General features: G+C 44.7%; 1 protein-coding gene across 1 annotated transcript; it reads right to left on the bottom strand.

The window, feature by feature from the left end:
• Nucleotides 1-3,185: 3,185 nt before the first annotated feature.
• On the bottom strand, nucleotides 3,186-11,544 carry LOC124007959 (ras-related protein Rab-1B). Its single transcript, XM_046318863.1, has 6 exons — nucleotides 11,224-11,544; nucleotides 9,702-9,774; nucleotides 9,477-9,572; nucleotides 8,691-8,786; nucleotides 7,725-7,856; nucleotides 3,186-4,605 (listed from the first exon to the last, which is right to left on the bottom strand). The coding sequence occupies exons 1-6, from the start codon at nucleotides 11,235-11,237 to the stop codon at nucleotides 4,411-4,413; spliced, it is 606 nt and encodes a 201-aa protein (XP_046174819.1). The 5' UTR covers nucleotides 11,238-11,544; the 3' UTR covers nucleotides 3,186-4,410.
• Between the last annotated feature and the right edge of the window lie 1,503 nt (nucleotides 11,545-13,047).

The following is a 13,047-nucleotide window of genomic DNA, read 5'->3' as shown; positions in this document are numbered from 1 at the left end:
GACAGAGCACCAAAGTGGACAAGCGAAAAACAGAAAAGGAAAAAAAAAAAAAAAAAAAAAAGTGCAGACGACCAGGAGAGGACCCGCACGATGCTCGGTATTAAAAAGAACAGCGCGTGTTCTTTTATTAAGCCACGGAAGAGCGACAAAGTAGTGTGACAATGACATGGAAAAACATTCTAGGAATTATAGTTCCGGCATAATCACATTCACGAGCAAGCTCCAAACCAGAGCCCGCCCCTAACTCCACACCCCATGTGTTGTCCCACCCACATTTCCTAAACCCTCTTATCTTTCGACAGACCAGACGACACAATATTACCACAGTATATTTTCAATTCATATATTAAAATCAGTAGAATATGAAGACGTCGTGGAAGGAAAAAGCACATTCAGACCAAATCAAGTCAATTTTATGTCCATTTTAGCATGTCCGTGTGACCAAGTGTGCGTGCGTCTTGTTTGTGGAGTTTCAAACAATCGTTTCAATCGCAGAAAGGCTCATGTAAGATTTGAGGGAAAAGCCAGAAAGCAAGCCTGTGTTCAGAGAGCAGGAATGTTACACACACACACACAACCCCCCTCACCTACTTACTACTGATCCCTCCCTCCCTTCCTACCAGTGACAGTCAGCTGATTACTACCAGATTCTCAAATTCATCACACCAAACTGCCTAAGCATAAAATGAGCCTGCACAATCCAGTCCGGTTGAGTCTTGCATTGTGTCACGGGGGTTTAGCCTAGTTCCCACCCTATCTGTAAGGGCTCTTCTAAAAATACAAGGGCTAAGGCTACTGTATCTACTACCCTACATATAAAAAGAGTCACAACTTCTCTAAACCTGCTGTTCACACTTACTCAGATTCTGCATTCTGCCCTAACATCACTCTTCTAGACATGAATGCCATAGACTGGTTTGGTAGCCATATGCTGCAGACAGCAAGAGCTCACTACCTCATCGGTATTAATTGGACATCGCCGTTTGTAGAGGCTGAAACTGCACTTTGCAATTGCATGGGGAATGCATAGCATACCTCACTACCTGGAGCTCTGAGCCCGGAGGACAAGGCCGTGCCACCTTAAGTGCTGAGGAATTTCAAGTCTCTCTCGAAGACCAACCCGGGAACACCAGGAATGCTCCCAAAGTCCAAGCGAGATTCCGTTATCAATGATGAGTAGCTGGAACCGGGTCACTAAGAACATCGTTGGATTCATTGAGTTTGAATAAATGGATTGGCTTTAAGAGGTTGATGGGAGTTCATATCCGGTCTGCATGGCAAGACCAGTCAGTCCCTCTTAACCCCGAACGCTCAAGCACACAGTCGAACACTTCACCCCAATGAACCAGAACCTAGGACCGCGACCGTGCTCTAGGAACGTAACCATGATGACGTAACACGATCAAACCCAATGACCAAATAGCATGACCATAACATGCTTATATAGTTGTCGTAAAAGTAAGAACCTCTGTCTGCACTTTACATAGCTATAAAGCTATACAGGTACAAGATTAGAACTGTTACACACACACACACACACACAACTACTGGATGATTTCAGACTGTCAAGACCAAGACAAGGGAAAACCATAAAGACAAAAGGAATATCACTTTCCAGGTCTAGTCCAGGTTCTCAGCATGTCACCCTAATTCCCACCAAAGGCAGAGAATAGATTTTCCATAAGTCCGATTGTAACCGTGCCTACTTCTACAGTCGTAAACGGTCTTGAAAAAGAAAAAGGGTTGAAAACTGAGGTTGTAATAATCAACGAATGCCAATTGCCTTTGTTGTCTAGAACACAAACGCTTAGAGGCCTTGTTCACTCTACTGCAGCGCTATTAAATTAAAAACCACCAGTGTTGGTTAAGGTCAGGGGTTGAAGGGTTTTCTCCACATCCCTGCAAGGACCCATAGTTCCATAGGAATGTCGCTGAAAAATAACACACTGCCATGAGAACCATGCGGACAGACTGGGAAGGGAACGGCGCAGGGCAGGATACTGTAGGAGGGGGAGATCAGGACAGCCGGAACCATGAACACACATTCTGACTCGCGGAACACTTAATGTCTTAGGCTATATAGAGGCTACAGGAACCAGCGGTTGACAATGAAGAACACTATTCGCGCAATGATCTAAAGAGAGCGCTTGAGGTAATGAGTTGACATGTGGTCATAGTGCAGTATTGACACTTCGGTCTGAGTAGGGACTCCACTTGAACATAATTAGCTAGGTCAGGACACCTTGGGCCATTTAAACAGTCACGCACTGGCTACGCTTCTTAACAACCACACGAACTGACATGAAACCGTGACAACCAGAAAGGAAATGCACTGTGGGACACGTGACGACAGAGAGGGGGGTGGAAACACGGTCTGAGAAGTCGGTCGTGGCCAAGGCAAAGAGAACCTGTGGTGCGACTGTGACATGCTACACAAGTTAAGCATGCGGTCAGTATCTTTAAGGAGACCAGTAAGGCACAGGAGGGAACAGTAGCTTTCATAGACAAACTCCCCCGACCCGGTCAAACCGAGCAACAACCAAAAAACATCCCAACCGACCCACCCACCCAATAACGTAAGTTTGACAGCATTTCAAGCAAAAAGAAATATCAAATAAAATCATTGTAATAATACCTATGAAACAATATGACTAACAATCTATTAAGATGAACACAGAATGTAGGCTATTGCCAATTTGTGGTGTCAGAGTAATGTCCTATTAAATCGTTGTTGAATATCAGTTGCATTGCCCAAGCCCCCATCTACGCCCGCCCTTAACCTAGTACTACAGTATGTCATGCCCTGTTATCTGTGTGTGTGTGTACTGTCTGTGTATGTTGAAGAACCACTTGGGTATATTTAAGCAATGAGGCCCGAGGGGTTGTGGTATATGGCCAATATATCACGGCGAGGGCTGTTCTAGGCAAGACGCAACGCAGAGTCCCTGGACACAGCCCTTAGCCGTGGTATATTGGCCATGTCACAAACCCCAGAGGTGCCTCATTGCTATTATAAAACTGGATACCAACGTAATTAGAGCAGTAAAAATAAATGTTTTGTCATACCCGTGGCAGACGGTCTGATTCTCCACAGCTGTCAGCAAATCAGCATTCAGGGCTGATTTATAATGTCAAATATAGTGTCATGACGACTTAAAGACATACAAACATGACCTAAGCGTATCTCACGTGTTATTTTTTTATTCTTAAATATGTGAAATCCTAACAGGAGTGATGTGGGCTAACTAACACCATATACTACAGAACCGAAAAGAAATGTCTTGCGCGCTCCCTTTCGCTCACTACAGCCTCCATTCTGCATGTGGAGGGAGAGGGAATGGAGTGATTCCAAGTTTGACCAAAAGCTCTCATGATCTGCATGGAGTGTCAAATCAACCTAAATCAGTCAGCCTACGAGAAGTCCCACCACCCCCAGAATACCCTCTTCACACAGACTGCAGTGTATGTGTCTCTTCCCCCCCCCAGTCTGCTGATGCCTTCATTCAGAGGCAGAAAAAGAGAACGATTAGAGGTGCTTGGGGGAAAGCACAACAAATGGGCATCCCCATCATTCAATAACATCGATGACTCACCACCGCCTCACTATAATGTTAGTACGCTGATAGTGGCACACAACTGTCTGCTTTCTGTTCCAATGCCAATTCAGTTTGTATAACGGATGGATAGTCATAAATACATGAGTGTTACTATTGCATTTGAGCAATAAAACGTGGACCAGACGGTGCCCGTGACTCAATCTATGCTGTAGACAGACTTAAGATGACTACAAGGTCCCCCAACATATAAAATAGGCCCAATAGACAGATGACTACTGTAGCACACTAAACTTAATTTTGCTATATGACTTCCACTGGGTTGCAATGAAAGACATAGCCTGAAGGAAAGAGACCCATACCTGTGACTATCGCGAATGGGAGAATCACTCCGACCCACTTTCAATGTGTGTGTGTGTGTGTGAGCGATAAGCGCTCGCCAGAATCTAAAACCTAATCTTCTATCACCCAGTTCCCTCTAAATCAATACCAATCTTTTCTCATATCTGTTTACCTTCCTGCCTCATCACTCAACAAAAATGAAAAAAATAATAATAATCTTCAAACCCCCCCTCACCCCTACCTACCTAACTATTTTTCCCCATTCACTTTGTTAGGGGAGAGAGTTTAAGTCAGTCTGCAGTTCTAGCCCTTCAACTCCTCCCCTTCATCCCTTTCTCTCAACCTCTCCCTGACCACCCATCCCTCACTTCACCCTGTTCCCATTGGTTCTCTGTAGGGTAAGACAAAGGGAGATGGAAGGGAGGCTGAGGGGTGAAGAGTGGAGGGAGAGGAGGTGAAGCCCCGGGCAGAGAGGGACGGGAGGAGGTGGTGAGCATCCAGAACCGGGTCTGGTTTAACAGCATCCCCCGCCAGACTGCCTAACCGGGGTGCTGTCTATCTTCAGGTTGGGCTTGTCCCCGCCGGCCGTGGCCCCGGGTCCCATCCTCTTCTTAATCTCAGCAGCCATGGTCATGAAGGCCTGCTCCACGTTGGTGGCGTTCTTGGCACTGGTCTCCAGGAATGGGATGGCCAGGGAGTCGGCAAACTCCTGCAGGCAGCAGACAGGAAGAGAATAGATAGGGGTTAAACATAAAAACATACAAGGTAATGGTCATTGCTACAACAGCTGGGCATGTGGAAAATAATCATAAAAATTTAAAAACGTATTATGTTCATTAAATATAAAGCAATATGATACTGCAGGGAGGGACAGAAAGGATTTTAAATGTAGGTATTGTGTGAAGTGTCTCAATGTGAACAGCACGTTCTGTAATTTTGCATGAATGAAAATTGTAAATAAAGTTAAATATCCAATATTACGCTATTGATCACCTCAGGAGCCAACTCGATTTTGTATTCCCACATTGATGAGGAAAAAGCTTTCTAGAGAAATCGACTGCTCAAAACAACAAAATTAACTGTTTTGTGTAGTGCCTGAAATGTAGTATGTTTTGTGAAGTGCCCAGAACCTTTTGATTGATGAATCATTCCAAAATTGCAGGCTGTACGTCTGATATGAGTTTCCATAACTTACAAGCTAGGTAGTATGCCTTCGGGATATGGTTTCGCTATTACTTTCCTGAAAACTGTGTGCGCCCAAACCTTTCAAAAGATATGATACATTTGACCGGAGATAATATCTTCTTTGCTTGAGGCGTCACCACAGACCCGGGTTCGATCCCAGGCGGTGTCACAACCGGCCTTGACTGAGAGTCCCAGAGGGCTGCGCACAATTGGCTCAGCATCATTCGGGTTAGGGGAGCGTTTGGCGGGGTTTTACTTGGCTCATCGCGCTCTAGCGACTCCTTGAGGCGGTCCATGTCAGCCTGCAGGCGCTTCGGTCATCAGTTGAACGGTGTTAAGCGCGGTTTGGCGGGTCATGTTTCGGAGGACGCATGACACGACCGAGCCCGTTGGTGAGTTGCAGCGATGAGACAAGATCGTAATTGGATATCACGATATTGGGGAGAAAAATATAATAAAATAGCGGACTGCGAGAAGCCTATTTGTTTGATACACCATATATACACAAAAGTATGTGGACACCTTCAAATGAGTGGATTAGGCCATTTCAGCCACATGTTCAAAATGAAGTACACAGTCATGCAATCTCCATAGACAAACATTGACAGTAGAATGGCCTTATTGAAGAGCTCTGTGAGTTTCACGTGGCACCGTCATAGGATGCCACCTTTCCAACAAGTCAGTTTGTCAAATTTCTGCCCTGCTAGAGCTGCCCCAGTCAACTGTAAGTGCTGTTATTGTGAAGTGGAAATGCCGAAGAGCAACAACGGCTCAGCCGCGAAGTGGTAAGCCACACAAGCTCACAGAACGGGAACGCTGAGTGCTGAAGAACGTAGTATGTAAAAATCATCTGTCCTCGGTTGCAACACTCACTACCGAGTTCCAAACTGCCTCTGGAAGCAACGTTAACACAAGAACCGGTCGTCGGGGGCCTCATGAAATGGGTCTCCATGGCCGAAAAGCCCCACACAAGCCTAAGATCACCATGCGCAGCGCCAAGCGTCGGCTGGAGTAGTGCAAAGGTCGTCGCCATTGGACCCTGGAGCAGTGGAAACATTCTTTGGAGTGACAAATCACGCGTCACCATCTGGCAGTCCGACGGGCAAGTCTGGGTTTGGTGGATGCCAGGCCAACGCTACCTGCCCAAATGCATAGCGCCAAATGTCAAGTTTGGTGGAGGAAGAATAATGGTCTGCAGCCGTGTTTCATGGTTCAGGCTAGACCCCTTAGTTCCACTGAAGGGAAATCTTAACGCTACAGCATTCAATTGCATTCTAGACGATTCTGTGCTTCCAACTTAGTGGCAACAATTTGGAGAAGGCCCTTTCCGGTTTCAGCAGGACAACGCCCCCATGCAGAAAGCGAGGTCCATACTGAAATGAGATCAGTGTCGAGATCAGCGTGGAATAACTTTATTGGCCTGCACAGAGCCCTGGCCTTAACACCATCGAACACCTTTGGGATGAATTGGAAAGCCTACTACGAGCCAGGCCTAATCGCACAAGTCCCCACAGCAATGTTCCAACATCTAGTGAAAAACCTTCCCAGAAGAGTGGAGGCTGTTATAGCAGCAAAGGGGGGGGGGGGATCCACATTAATGCCCCTGATTTTGGAATGAAATGTTCGACAAACAGGTGTCCACACACTTTTGTATCCAGGTAGTGTAACAAACGAGCTTGTTCAGTCATGTTACCATATTAGCTAACAATCTGGTAACTGGACAGGCACACGTTTGTTTTAAGATGGCACAAAGAGATTGTGAACCCAAAAGTATCCCTTTTATTCTAATAAAATAAATAAACATGATTTGGGTAGGGTGTAGCCCTGGAAAGACTTAGGCTATGCCATGTTGTCTTCAGGAGATTTTCTGTTGAATGGATTTCCTTCACATTAGTTGATATAAGGAATAGATGTTCCATTGACTTACGATGGGATATCCTATTATAGGATAATTAGTGTGCTTATCAGCAAGAACGGTACTGTTATTCCTTACTTTTTAGTATGTCACTTCTTCACTGTTTTGCTGATGTAGCTACTTCTTTGAAATCTATTAATCTACTATGCATTTTTTTGCCATTCGTGTTGATTGTATGTCATAAAAAGGAGAATAGGCTATACTGAAATGTCCCTTGCCACAATTATTCTGTCATTTTAGTCGTGTGCACAAGCTGCTATGCAGATATGGTAAGGGAACTCAAAAGCTCGTAAAAGTAAAATATCTTGCCTATATACAGTAAGATGACACATTTTGACACAACATGTCAGCCTCAACCACCTTTAGATGTTTGTTGAAAGTGAGGCGACTTGAAGTAATTCATTGTTATAGCGTGAATATTTTAAAATCCCTTCCACTTGGGAAACACACCTCCCTACAGGACTTTCTTCAAGCCCTATTTTTAAAGGGATTGTTCACCCACATTATTATTTTAAAATGTGTGTCTTCCCCCCCCCCACACAATTCTGAGTAGATCTAATCTCTTAATGTTCATCCCAAAGTGCACCTGATGGATGCATTCATGCAGCAGTTGAAATTACATTTTTCTTCTGGGGGATGCCTCCAGAACCCTCTATTAGGGTTCCCCCTCTGGCTTAGGGGTAAGCCCCCAATGTCCTCAAATCATAGAAATGCCCCTGTAGCCATACCTTGGCTGTTGTGTAGTCCACCACTTTCTTGGTGGTGAGGTCACACTTGTTCCCCACCAACAGCTTGTTGACGTTCTCGCTCGCGTAGCGGTCGATCTCCTGCAGCCACTGCTTCACGTTGTTGTAGGACTCCTACAGCACACAGGACAGAATGAGATTAGTCACACAGTGTATGGCTGCCTATCCTACAGGCAGGTGATAAACAGAGGATATTTTTTTGTGATTTTTACCCATAAGAGTCTAAGCCCTGTCTAGGGAAGGGTTCTACTAAGCTATATGGAATTGTTTTAAGAAGGTCATACCAATGATCATTTTGATATTTTATTTTGAAATGTAAGACCTCTCTTTCAAATGTAATAAATTGTATTTGTCCTTACTGCTATTAGCCCATACAAATGCATTGAATAACATATTCACTACATAGAACAACAGACACAGTCTCCCAAAAAAAGGAACTTAGTTCTGAAGTGTCTGTTTTATATCTGAGAGACATTTTAAAAAAGATCAGGAAACATTTTATATACTTTTTTTTGTTAATTTATTTAACCCTTGTTTTTGGCACTAAACAGTTTCCATATATACTTCCATTCATTTTTCAACTGGTACAGGGAGACATTCAAAAGAGTCTTGTAAAAGAGTGTGGGCGAAACCGTTCGGACGATACAGTTGACTTTGTAAGAATGACTGATTTTCGGGGACCTCTCGTGGTCTGACAAACACCGCTCTAGCTCCGTATCACCTTTCACCGCAGATGCGGAAGTGCGACATCGGCGGATGCGGTGGATTGAGAGGCATCCAATGCTAGCTTAAATTGAAAGATTTTTTATAGGGATTTCTTATTTTATTAGGCCAATTAGACCTTTTAGAAAGTCAAAAGAACTTGGGAAGTACAATATTTGACTACAAAAACACACAGAGTATTAAGCTTAGTTCTAAACATTAATCCCCCTTGAACTAATAACCCACCTGATCTGTGACATCATAGACCACGATGATGCCGTGGGCGCCCCTGTAGTAGCTGGAGGTGATGGTGCGGAACCTCTCCTGACCAGCAGTGTCCCACTGGAAGAGAGGGAGTGGAGAATTACGAAAGAGAGCAGGAGGGGTGAGATAGTCGTTTAATGCAAACCAACGAAACAGGCTCATTTAAATAACTAAACACACACACACACCTGTCATCACCCAAGTTCCATTCATTCCTGTCTTGAAAACACTTGGAATAGCACTAGTTAGGCATCTATGGACATTAGAATACCACACTAACATCTATAGTTCGACTCCTTGCATTAAAAGAGCCATGGTGGGAACAGAACTGGATCCCAGGCCTGTTTAGCCTTAGGGCGAGGTGTTAAACTACACACCAAACACAGGACGTAAAACTAAGCAACATAACTAGGTTACTGAACCGTTTCTCAAATCTAATCAAGCCTTTATATCATCAGGAGTTGGCAGGGGGGGGTGGGAGCCGCTCCTCCTGTTTTACCAGATGTATTCGTTTGGAATGGTACAGCCTTTTCTCCTACCAAAACAGTATCCGATTACATCCTATTAGACTATAATTGTTCACACAATCACGCGAGCGGTGCAAAATAGATCACACGGCTGTGAGCGGTGCAAAAGCCTCAAATGTTCATCATAACAGCAATAGCTGGCGCTTCCGAATTAAAACGAAGCGTTCCCAACAGCCACCCCTTATTTGTAGTTGGTGGTGTGGGTAGCGGCACATTGCAGTGTTGATCGTGTCAGACTCACAATCTGCAGTTTGATGGTCTTGCCGTCCAGCTCGATGGTGCGGATCTTGAAGTCCACGCCGATGGTGCTGATGTAGCTCTCCGTGTAGGTGTCATCCTGAAGAAGAGGAAGGAGTTACAGATGGCAGAAGAGAGAGATTCTGGAAGCTGCATTTTGACAAAAGCCCCAGACACGACACTTACTAAATAACTGTGTACATTCAGAGCATACGGTGAAGATACTTACAGCAAACCGGAGCAGAAGACAGGACTTTCCAACACCGGAGTCACCAATAAGGAGGAGCTTGAACAGGTAGTCACTGAAATTAAAGCATCCAGCATTAGACCAAAGACTAGACATACTAAACAGTGTTGCTACTTAACTCCAGTCATAAGCCCTACTGATGTTATGTTGTGTCAGTTTCTTCCACTTCGGACAGAATTCTAGGCTAAGGCCCAATAGAGAGGAAGAGAGGAAGTGTGGGGAAATACACGCCGGAGAAACACTCCCGAGGCAACCAACCGATTGACCAATATCAAGTTGTGTTCAAGCAACTACTTCTAAATAGGACATTTAGCAGGGCCACAGCCAGTACACGGTGAACTCATTCACCAATACGGAACTCTCAGAAATGTTTGTGAGCAAGTAAATATTATGCTGTAGTACTTTCACATCAACTCTCTCAGCAAAACAAGGTCACATGCATTTGACACACTTCCACTGCACAGAAGTGGCGCAATGACAGAGCTATTCTTGTGTCTACTGAAATTGAGATGTGGCATGTTTTTCTGCCAAAGAACGTCCAATGCTATGGAAACTAACAGGCTGCATGTATGTGGCAATCTCTTCCCCAAACGCAGCCTTTGATGTGATGTGGCGATGTCTCCCACATTCACGAAGATAGGTAACGTTAACGTTATTCAGAGGCTTCTACAACAAATCACCTATGCTTTCTGAGTCGGCGTCCATCAGCTTTCTATGTACCGAGACGGCATATGCTGGCTAAATTGCTATCACCCGGCACATAGCCAATCTATTCGTAAAGTTAGCAAGTAGAAACCTATGTTTTGGCCCTAACATAACGTTAGTTAGCTAGCTAGCTAACGTTACACACCAACGTTAGAGACAAAGGAGAGAGCGCCATCACAGAACGGAGGGTGTGTGTTTGTTAATGACAAAGCAATCTCAAAGCAAGCATTGGTGTTTGTTAGCTAGATCTCCAAAAGCAGCAAGACAGCTTTGCTACTGTAAGTTAGTGGGCCGGTATGACGTTTCAGCACCACGTCCTATTCCTCCGGTCGCTACCGCACAGAGCAGGGGATCTGTGCGCACGTTCTCTCATTTCAGGGCCACACACACACACACACACACACACACACACACACACACACACACACACACACACACACACACACACACACACACACACACACACACACACACACACACACACACACACACACACACACACACACACACACACACACGTGACAGATGTGCCCATTGACAACAATTACATTCTAGCTAGCTATTTGTATGTAAAACGTATGCTAGCTAGCCATCTATCGTTATCCGACAATGTGGCACGAACAAGCGATCACCTGACGTTGGCTGAATATTAGTTAAATAACGCTCGACTCGCATTTTAGGAATTGCCCTAATACAATAAAACTACAATAACGTGTTCGATCTATATGCATATAAGATTACAAAAGGAAAGGGAGTGTAAAATATACGAGTTGTTGTGTTGGCGGTAGAGTCTACTCACTATTCTGGATTCATGATTTGACTGACGTTCGGGATATGTTTCTATCGGCGATTTCACTGTTCCTTCCTCCTCTCTCTCACTCCGCTTTCACAGGCAAATATGGATTGTCGGTCTCAATATCCAAGGCACTTGGATGTCTTTCACCGTATTTTCTAACTCCCCTTGTCCTTCTTGGCTGTCTAATCGTTACGAGGCTGTATAACGTTTACAGACATTCCTATTTTCGTCTGATTTGACAGGTTATTTTCTTCTTTTTCTTTCTTTATGTGTCCGCTCTTCGCTCAAAGTACAAGATGGCTGCGCAGGTGCGGCAGTGACATCAAATGACGTGGCACTACGGAGAAATCTAGAATGTGTCTGAATGCTGGAAGTTGTAGTTCAAAGTCTGCCTAGACATGGGGGACTTTGTATTTATTTAACCTTTATTTAACAAGGCAAGTCAGTTAAGAACAAATTATTATTTACAATGACTGCCTACCAAAAGGCTGGGGGGCTGGGATTAAAATGTAAAAATAAATTAAGTAAAAATATTGTCACATGCGCCGAAAACAACATGTAATCAGTGTTAAGAAACTATTTACTAAATAAACTGACGTAAACAATAAGAAAAAAAAGAAAAGAAGAAGAAAAAACAAAAATGTAAAATAATTAAAGAGCAACAATAAAATAACAGTAACGAGGCTATATACAGGTGGTACCGGTACAGAGTCAATGTGCGGGGGCACCGGTTAGTCGAGGTAATTGAGGTAATATGTACATGTAGGTACAGTGACTATGCATAGATAATAAACAGAGAGTAGCAGCAACGTAAACATGGGGGATAGTCTGGGTAGCCATTTTGTTAGCTGTTCAGGAGTCTTATGGCTTGGGGGTAGAAGCTGTTAAGAAGAGTTGGTGCTCCAGTACCTCTTGCCGTGAGGTAGCAGAAAGAACAGTCTGTGACTAGGGTGGTTGGAGTCTGGCAATTTTTTATGCATCCTCTGACACCGCCTGGTATAGTGGTCCTGGAGGGGAGGAAACTTGGCCCCAGTGATGTACTGGGGTTGTACGCACTACCCTCTGTAGTGCCTTGCAGTTGGAGGCCGAACAGTTGCCACACCAGGCAGTGATGCTCTCGATAGTGCAACTGTAGAACCTTTTGAGGATGTGAGGACCCATGCCAAATCTTGTCAGGAATAGGCATTGTAGTGCCCTCTTCATGACTGTCTTGATGTGTTTGGACCATGATAGCTCGTTGGTGATGTGGGTACCAAGGAACTTGGAGTTCTCAACCTGCTCCACTACAGCCCCGTTTATGAGAATAGGGGTGTGCTCGGCCCTCCGTTTCCTGTAGTTTTCCTGTAGTTCACGATCATCTCCTTTGTCATGATCATGTTGAGGGAGAGGTTGTTATCCTAGCACCACACTGCCAGGTCTCTGACCTCCTCCTATAGGCTGTCTCATCGTTGTCGGTGATCAGGCCTACCACTGTTGTGACATCGGAAAACTTAATGATGGTGTTGGAGTCGTGCTTGTCCATGCAGTCATGGGTGAACAGGGATTACAGGAGGGGACTGATCACGCACCCCTGAGGGGCCCCCGTGTTGATGATCAGTGTGGCAGATGTGTTGTTACCTACCCTTACCACCTGGGGGTTGCCCGTCAGGAGGTCCAGGATACAGTTGCGGAGGGAGATGTTTAGTCCCAGGGTCCTTAGCTTAGTGATCAAATCAAATCAAATGTATTTATATAGCCCTTCGTACATCAACTGATATCTCAAAGTGCTGTACAGAAACCGAGCCTAAAACCCCAAACAGCAAGCAATGCAGGTGTAGAAGCACGGTG

Source organism: Oncorhynchus gorbuscha, linkage group LG21, assembly GCF_021184085.1.
Source record: "Oncorhynchus gorbuscha isolate QuinsamMale2020 ecotype Even-year linkage group LG21, OgorEven_v1.0, whole genome shotgun sequence".
Taxonomy (NCBI): Eukaryota; Metazoa; Chordata; class Actinopteri; order Salmoniformes; family Salmonidae; genus Oncorhynchus; species Oncorhynchus gorbuscha.
The sequence above is the reverse complement of the archived record's forward strand: the minus strand, read 5'-3'. Positions and strand labels throughout refer to the sequence as shown.

What these genes read in the sequence shown, in the direction of transcription:
- LOC124007959 (XM_046318863.1), bottom strand. An exon ending in GTCTTCTGCTCCGGTTTGCT is followed by an intron (nt 9,573 to 9,701) that starts GTAAGTATCTTC and finishes CCTCTTCTTCAG; the next exon opens with GATGACACCTACACGGAGAG. An exon ending in TGGACTACACAACAGCCAAG is followed by an intron (nt 4,606 to 7,724) that starts GTATGGCTACAG and finishes TGCTGCCTGCAG; the next exon opens with GAGTTTGCCGACTCCCTGGC.